This window comes from Atractosteus spatula, chromosome 7 (genome assembly GCF_055471065.1).
Source record: "Atractosteus spatula isolate fAtrSpa1 chromosome 7, fAtrSpa1.hap1, whole genome shotgun sequence".
Lineage (NCBI taxonomy): Eukaryota > Metazoa > Chordata > Actinopteri > Semionotiformes > Lepisosteidae > Atractosteus > Atractosteus spatula.
Window position 1 is genome coordinate 36,059,508 of NC_142712.1, and position 9,105 is coordinate 36,068,612.

The 9,105-nt window shown below is 38.1% G+C and overlaps 1 protein-coding gene across 1 annotated transcript; it reads right to left on the bottom strand.

Annotated features, from left to right (window-relative positions):
• Positions 1-325: 325 nt before the first annotated feature.
• On the bottom strand, positions 326-8,757 carry tmem183a (transmembrane protein 183A). The gene is made up of 8 exons (XM_088920572.1): positions 8,531-8,757; positions 7,782-7,871; positions 6,990-7,157; positions 6,590-6,749; positions 5,029-5,209; positions 3,621-3,701; positions 3,029-3,184; positions 326-1,542 (listed from the first exon to the last, which is right to left on the bottom strand). Exons 1-8 carry the CDS (start codon positions 8,592-8,594, stop codon positions 1,357-1,359), a joined length of 1,086 nt encoding a protein of 361 aa, XP_088776698.1. The 5' UTR covers positions 8,595-8,757; the 3' UTR covers positions 326-1,356.
• Positions 8,758-9,105: the final 348 nt, after the last annotated feature.

A 9,105-nucleotide genomic window follows, 5' to 3' on the forward strand; every position in this document is an offset into this window, starting at 1 on the left:
CAGGTCAGAATTAAACAATTAATCTAAACCTTATGTTAATTTGTTACGATATAATAAAGATATGCAGTCTAGAGATCTTAAAACAAGATCTCTAAAAGCAGGGCAACTTTATGAGTTTATGTATATAGAGCTCAAATTAATCCTCGTGTACTGCCTGTATTGAATTCATATTCATGTTTTATTAGATAAATGTGTGGATTTATAGTATTAGGACACGTTAAAGATTACATAGTGATTTACTTCAACTTCTGCATGCTCTTTCAGAGATTTCATTATAAATAAGTGAATGTTAAGAAAAGCGATCTATAATCAACATAACATGATTCAGGAAATCATACCAGTTTATTTATCATTTCAGAACGTCACTAGCCTTCTTATAGTCACGGCAACACAATCACAATTAAACAAGCTCTTTGGAAAAGGAACTCAATTTAAAAATGACCAATAAACAAGAACACTCCTTTAATAACTGAAAATGAATTAAACATGATCAGTTCCAGTTTTTATACTATGAATCACAGGGTTTTTCAAATGGTATTAGGACTTACTGCCCTGAAAAAAAAGTTTGTACATTTAAACAAATAAAATACTTATTAAAGAAAGCTCAAGCTGAACTGCTGTGCACTGCATTTAAGAATGTTTGGAACACCTTGCAAGCTCCCCAGATTTGGAACTGTAGTGTTAAAAATTTTAATATGTAATTGCTAATCTCCTTTCAAGAAGGTTACAGAATAAGTGCTTTATGGAGCTGGCTCTGAATAAACTGATGTAATAGCATGCTAAATCAAGATATTTTGGCCCTGTATTTCTTTTAGATCTCTAAATACAAAAATAAAATGCAGTAGACAATACAGGCATTTAAATAAGATCTGGCAAGGGAATACCACCCCACCATGGGAAAAAAAGAGAGAAACATCTGATTCAATTAACTCTAAAACAAGCTATTTAGTCTCATCATGAATTACATAAGCAAGTTGGAGATTTACATAGTATTGATAAGAAAAAATGAAGTATTATTATAAGAACTAAAATATTCTTGGTCATTTGTCCCTACAATTTCCCTTCTGAAACTGGCAGTGAAATGTACAGTAAAACAGATTTAACATCTTATATTTACAATGCAGCAATTTGTTGTCATTCTATTAACTTTCACAGCAAACAAGTACATAAATACCCCTTAATAAAGCCTCTAAATGCTTCAATTTTTCATATCCCAAAATTATGGACTGTACTGCTATTCGGGTTTTTCTCTGGCAATCTTGAATGCGATCCTTAGCAATTTCAGGCGTCTCTCAGAAAAGCCCTTGTGTTCTGGAGCTGGGTGATTGACAGCAGTGTATATGAACGGGAGGAGGACTAAGCGTTTGCAGATGTGGGGTACTGGGGGTGCCACCAGTCCATGAGACGAACGCTGTGCACGGGGTCCAGCACCACCTGTACCCCTTGCTCGTTTCGGGGCTTCTTGCCTCTCAGGACAGGAGAATCCTGGAACACCAGCCTCACACGGTGGTGCCTCATATCTGTACTCACATTTATAGTAAACTGCAGGAAAAAAAAAGATATCACATTCAAACCAATACAAATATTTCAAAACTGTAGCACATCAATTTCCCTTCGGGATCAATAAAGTCTTATCTATCCATCTATAATTCACATTACTTTAATCTATTCTAATGTGCATATTCTTGATGCTGAGTATGAACGTGGTTATAGTACTTGAAGCAAAAGCACCTACAACTTAAACATTCCTAACCAAACTAAAAAATCAAAACTCTACATGCAGTTTTCATAGGAACTGTCAGGAACAGTATATAGTATGAACATCTACAAATCTTAGGATAGTTTATTGCCATCAAGGCCACTTGATTTTTCCCATGTCATAAAGTATCACTGCAGTTCATTAAATAATGTATTTAACAACTTATTTTCTTCTTATTAGTTATCTGTTTATTCTTCCTTGGCTGTCCCAAATAGTTAAGGATGGTGGTTTTCTAGGAACCTGAAGGTGTCAGATGAAAGACCAATACAAGATGCAGACGCTAGCAGGTTAAACGTGAGTTGGAGGTATCATCACATACTGAGAAATCTGGTCTTGACGAGCTCTATTCAAACCTGAGGGGCAGATTATGTTTTTTAAGCCCCCGCCCAAAAGGGCTGCTCGTTTTTAGTTACAGCTGCCAAAAGACACTGCTGCCTCAACTCTTTGCCTGTTTGTCAGATCATAATTAGGAACATCTAGAAATCACATTCTTGCTCTTGTCACCTTAAGATGATAGGACCTGGGGAACGTGCTATGGGGTAGAAGATGCCTGTTTGTAACAACTTTAATTGTGGATAACAGCTTTCAAATATATCTTGATAGAATGCAACATGAATGTATGGCATGGAGACCAAGATGACTAAAGGCCTTGTTCTGTCACAACCTTTGTCTACCAAAACAGCCACCAAGATATAACAGGTGGGACATTCCTGTTCTGCCAGTCAGGACTTGAGTGCCAGAACCCTGCTTGCTTGAATATGGAGGATGCAGGAATCCTAACAGGCCAACACAGTCACTAAAACAGCTTCAGGAATGACAGAGCCCTTCTGTGCTTCACCCTGTCTACAATGACACTATATTACTCATTACTAGGTGCCACAGTGAAGATGAGGCTGTGGTCTTTGGAACCTTGTGTGCTTATGAGTTTGGGAAACTTTGCCTGTAATCCAACAATCTCCACAAAAATCATAATTTAACTAAAAGTCTCAGGTTGTAACTTACTCAAGCAGTGGCTACTATACCCAAAACCTGAAAGATTGCATTTTAAACATAAAACAATTAAACAGACCACTTTAAATGAACAAGTAAGGGTTTATTCCATGCTGAAAAAGAGAAGAAAAGAAAGAACGTTTCACCTGTGGACCCTTCTTCAGGTGTGTGTCATTCAGCATGGAATAAACCTTAACTTGTTCCTTTGCAGCCTAGGCATGGTGACGCAGCTACCCACTTGAACTCCTTCAGACCACTAAATGTTGCCTAATATCTTACCAAGGTTAAGGTCATGCCCATTACAACAGAGGTGAAGATGAAGTTGAGCGTGGTGACTTGCAGCAGGTAGCAGTCATGATCAGGGTTGTCATGAACCTCTTGGTACTGACTGGGCAACTTGAGTCGACTTCCACAGCCATTCTTATACTTGTCAGGCTGAAACAAAAGAACTTCTGTATGACAGTGTATTCTAAAGCAACCTTAAGTCTTGCGTAAATCTTTGGTACTTAATATAAATACTATTACATGAATACAATCTGAACTGAAATCTGTTATTGGTAAACAAAGCTCATCAAGGAAAAGTTCAGGAACACAACTGGCTATTAGTCTATTATTTTTTTACATTGAACATTATAAACCTACAACTGTTTTAACACATTCAAAATTTTCCAAGAATAAATCTAGAAAGGTAATCATATTACCAAGACACATGGCATCGTGCTAATGTACCTTGTTTGTAAAATAAAACAAACACTGTTATATTGCAAAAAAAGAACAGAATAATGAAACAGTTATTTAATGGAAACTACATTACTTAGGACACCACATTAAAATAAGATGGTTTTATTACACTCACACTGGAGGTGCTTACCTGCTTCATGAATTTGAAACTGAACTCCCACATTGGTTCTTGTCTATTTCCTATGACCTTCTGGACCCAAAAGAGCAAACACTGAAAAACAGTCAATTTTGGCAGGGCAGAATGTTTTAAGTCACATTAAAATGTCCAACACTTGAAGAAACATAAAACATTGTCCTACTAAACCTTGCTAATTTGGAAACATGTTATATATTTAAAAAAAACAACACATTGCTGGCTATATTATTAGGGATGGAAACACGGTCTAATCTGTATACAGTTAAACTTTTGCTTGGATACTATAATGCATATACACTATACAGAAATCACATGCATGCAAAATCATACAGTTATACTACTTAGCAAGTACAACTCAGTTGCCAATGCTGAGAACGAAAAGAAAAAATGGCATCAACGAAAAAACCGGCCTTTATTCAAATCAAGTTTTATTCACAAATTACAACACAATGGAAACATACTTTATCACAATTGTGTCTTACTGCATCTTTTAGCAAACCCATGTCAGGTGTCTGCTAAAACACACTCAACAAAAGCTACAGAACGAAAATTCCATTCAAACAATTCAGGTTTAAATTCAGCTAGCAATTGGAGTAAATCCCTGGCTAGATACCTCTGTGTAAGGAGAGAGGGCACAGGTGCATGGAGCTGGCTTCTGGATTTACAAACAATACACACCATACGACATCCAAGTCAAACTATCCGGCAATTTCCTTTCACTCTACCTTACTCTAAACAAATCATGTGTTGCTACCATGGCAATCCAACCCATAATATATTTTAATGGCTACAGTTTATGAAGTACCACTATCCTATTATCCTAAAACCATTTACTAAGAGCTCATTTCCATCTCATATTTCAGCGGCTTCCAATCCTGGTCCTGAAAAGTGCCAATCCATCAGGTTTTCATAGATTACAGCATATTACAATTACCTCTGTACCATTTACAAAACATCAGAAACAATTTCACAGCTACTCACGTTAAGCAAGTGATTCAGTTAAGTTTACGTAGAACCCACACCTGAGTACTCTTCATCTGTGAAGAGCCAGAGGTCTTAATTTGAACAGATTACTTGCTTAAATCATCATTAATTTACAGCAGTTTCCAAAGTGTAATTAGTGAATAAGACCTGCCTATAACCTATAAGATTAACAGGTTGCTGATCTCTACTTATTGAACACATGAGATCTTATCCTCTGCATTATCTTTTCCGTTGATGCACAATACTGCAAGATTTTTATGAGCTCGAGTGCAGACTCAATAAGGTAGTTTTTACTTCTATTATTTTGAACTAAAGACCCATACATAGTGTCCACAAATTAAATACATCTTAAATATTGGATGTAAGTGTTTAAACTATTAACTATTTAAACAATAAACGTATGATGCCACTATCTTACCTTAGAATTCAGGAGAGTTGTAGGAGTGGACTCAGGGAGAGAAGGGCTTTTAGAAATGCGTGAGCTGTAAGGCTCATACATGTGGAAGAGGGAACGAATCACACAAGCACGAAGACACCGCATCTTCCCAATGGAGTAAGGCTGCAGGCGGGCAGGCAGGTCTATATCCAGGTTATAGTATCTGATAACAGGAGAATTAATAGAATTTTTGCCCATTTTTGCATTTCACAGGTACACATGCAAACATTACAAACAAACTAACAGCAGGGCTTGACTAAGGATAAACCTTGACGAAATTTATCATTGCTCTGCAAGTTCGAAAAAACTACAATTTAGAAAATTGTATATGACGGATTTCATTCATTTTTAGACAATTGTTAAGAACTTTTAGCTCGTCTCATTTAAAATATTGCCCTGCAAACATGCAAAGTTTTTTCCAACATACTCTTCAATAACTGGTAGTTAAGAGGAGCATTAACTAAAAAAAAAAATCAGATAATGAAAAATCTGCTTTATCTTAACTAGATTGTAAACATGCACAGTATAAACTGTTGATTTTAACTTAATTGCTTAACAGCAGTTATATCACAACTGGCATCCCACTGAAGCAGGTGTGATCCTGGCCAGTACCTTGATGGGAGACCTCCTAGGAAAGCTAAGGTTGCTGCTGGTGGAACCAGTAGGGCGCACTCACCTGGAGGTCTATGTGGATCCTAATGTCACAGTATAGTGACACTATACTGTAAAAAATGATGCTGTGCTTCCGATGAGACGTAAAACTGACGTCCTGACTCTCCCTGGTCATTAAAAATCCCGCAGAATTTTTCGAAAAGAGTAGGGGTCCTGGTTAAATTTCCCCCTGGCCTTTATCAATCATGACCTCCTAATATGAAATGACTTCATCACTCTGTTCTCCTCCACACGGATAGCTGATGTGTGGTGAGTGTACTGGCGCGCTTTGGCTGCTGTCACATCATCTGGGTGGTGGAGGGGAGTCCCCATTGCCTGTAAAGCACTTTGAATTGAGTGCCCCAAAAGGTGCTATATAAGTCATTAGTGCCTATCCACATTTTGGCAGACTGTGCAAAACCAATATTTCAGTGTTTTGCAACACAGTAGTATACCTAGCACAGGCTTATTGAAAAATTCAGCCGACTCATTGAAACAATAACTCAAAGTGAGAAGAAAGCCAAAACACAGCTTTTGGTGCCGAGTTTCATGCTAATTTTTAATCTCATTTTTCATTTTAAGAATTTAACCGATTTTAAAAATACAAAGAATTCCATTTAAAATCTTACAGAACACCAGACGGCAGAGGGGAGTCCTAAACCAGGAGTGGGAAACACTGATCTAAGTCATATAGATGCAAACGTTGCATTCTTGATCATGCTTTGCTGCTACTTAACGTAGTGCTGAAATATTTTCCCCATTTTACAAAAATCTAAGTACTTGGCCATGGGCATCTGGTTAGTTAAATGGAGCGTTTTTGAGAGGCACTATCATATGCCACTTAGGAAGCATGGCTCTCTAGAAAAGCCATGATTCGAAGAACACACCTTACCTTCTGTATAATCTCAACCAAAATGCTGCAGTGCAAGTGACAGTCCAAGCATTCTTGCAGATCAAAGCAAATTTACAAATGTCTTCTGGGCGGATATACGAAGCCAGCAGCAGCCAGATATCAATAGGATATTCCTCTCCAACGTCTGCCTCACTGCTTTCTATAAACAGAAATAAATGATCAAGCTGTGAAAATCATAATTTGTTTGATTAAGTACATTTCTGAGAACTTTTGTTCATGTCTTTAATGTTTTTTGAAATCATACTACAAGCATAAACTTAAATATCTGACAAGTTTCTCAATGGATCTATCCAGCACAGAGGAACTGCACAAAGCTGAGCCTGCCACAGTATTTTCAAACCTTTGTCTGCCCCCCGAGGGTGGCCCCCGGGAGACTTACCTTTGCGTCTCTTGCTTTTCTTTTTCCGGGAGCCCTTGTGCTCACCGGCGCCCCCCTCGGGGTCCAGGTCGTCGCTGCTCTCGCAGTCCTCGACCCTCACACCCACCACGGATGACAGCACCTCCTGTACAGGGCCGTGAGAGGCCTCCAATCCACAAAGCAATTTCACTGCAACACAACCGAGAGTCCACACACAGGGCAGGGGAGAAGCAGTTTTGCTCATCTACAGCGATGTTAAAAGTCCATATTGTAAGCTTACGAAAACTAGTGGTAAAATAGTATCCCTTTTGGGATCCATGGTAATGAGCCTGTAAACTCATCTCTGAAATCTCATTCTTGAATTTTCCGCAAATACTATCTGATGAAGCCAAATTATTCCACCAACATCAGAAATGAGACAATGAGCACAATCCTAAGACCTACACTACTTATTCATGATGCTAGAATGTTCTCTAAATCTGATAAGCTAATTAAGATCTCATGACATGCTTACTAAATGTTCAAAGTGGATTTAAGTCACACGTCTGTACAATATTTTATCCAATTCAATTCAATTTATTTTGTATAGCACCTTTCACAACAGGGTTTTTTGTATCCCGGATACAAAAAACAGCATCTCACTCAGCAATGATTCTGCAGAAAGGCATTTTGAAATCTCATTTCGGTAACTGTGGCCCAGACTTTCGACTCTTTACTAAACGGTTTTAGGCGTGCTGTAATTAAGATCGAAGCACTTAAGCTGGAGACCACTAAGTGCTCTCAAGATGGTGTCCGGCCGATGTGAAACCTTACCTTCTTTTTCTATTGCATGGGTAACAGCTTTTTTCACCCGCCCAGACTTCACAATGGCTGGGTCGGAATTGGCATAGTCAGCCACAGTAACTGCAGAGAAAAATAAATTCTGTAAGGACCCGCGATTACTGACATTCTGGAGTGACAATGTAAATACAGATGAAAACAGGCCGGGTCAATCTACATCGAACTGGTATAAAAACGGTAGCAAAGCGAATTATAATTGCAAGAATTGCATAAAAGTGGGAACTTATCATATGCAGTTTTACAATACGTCTATGTGAACTGTCAGTGAATGTTCATAAATTGCTTATTAATTCTGAACTGAATTGATTTTTGACTTGAATGTTTAAGTAACCACAGCAAAGTGCAAATATGTTTTTTTTTGTAAATAAAACTTTTCGTAAAAGAGAGTTGCACAGGAACTTGTCATAACACCATCTGCCACTATAAGAAATCTTTAACGTCGAATGAAGACTAAAAATTCAGGTTCCATAAATGTACGTGTAAAAGTACCCGCCAAAGTAACGCGATATTACAACTCAGATACCACACAATGTAGGAATATACTGCAGTTCATCATAAACACCAATAGCAACTTGAATCCTTAGGCTCAAACTGCAGACGAAGACTCTTGCAGTTCATAAAAAGCCCTTATCTTGAGTGCAGCTGATCTCATCCGTTTTCCCTCAAACACGAACACACCCACCGGCTGCCCGGGGCCTGCATGGCTCCTTCTGTACAGATACCTGACTCCGAGCAAACATCCTCGGCCCGGAACTTCAGCCGTTTTCTGTTCCCTTTCTTGGGCATGGCGGCGGAGATCTGTGGCCGGTTATCGTGACTGCGGCTCCTGCCATGTCGCGACGACAAGCAGAGACAAGGAAAAACGAAAAGAAATAAAGGAAAAATTGAAATCAACCCCTCCAGGATCTTCAGCCATTATGGAACTGAAGATAACCTCGCACACAACCGCGCGAGATCTCCTCGGTGCATTACATCATCGCGATAGGGCTCTTAAAGGTACAGCAATGTCATTATTATAGCAGAACAGTAACTATATATATTTTAAATATTTGTGTTATTTTAGTCAGCTAATACTTATACATAAAATACTAACAAAATCAAAAGAGAAAATGCATTTTACATTTCAACACTGACGATAGTGATAATTATATGCAGTTAAATTATCTTAATTTCATAAGAATATTTTATTTACTTCATCTTAACAGGTAGGCGTGGTAACTAAGCCAGATATTTAGGAAAACAACACATGGATTGGGAGTTTCACGTTAATTTAGCATTAGGTTCTGTTAATCTTAGA

Coding starts and splice junctions, on each gene's coding strand:
- tmem183a (XM_088920572.1), bottom strand. CDS start 8,594: ATGCCCAAGAAAGGGAACAGAAAACGGCTGAAGTTCCGGGCCGAGGAT. Junction 7,872..8,530: donor GGATGTTTGCTCGGAGTCAG/GTATCTGTACAG, acceptor TTTTCTCTGCAG/TTACTGTGGCTGACTATGCC. Junction 3,702..5,028: donor CAACTCTCCTGAATTCTAAG/GTAAGATAGTGG, acceptor ACTGTTTTTCAG/TGTTTGCTCTTTTGGGTCCA.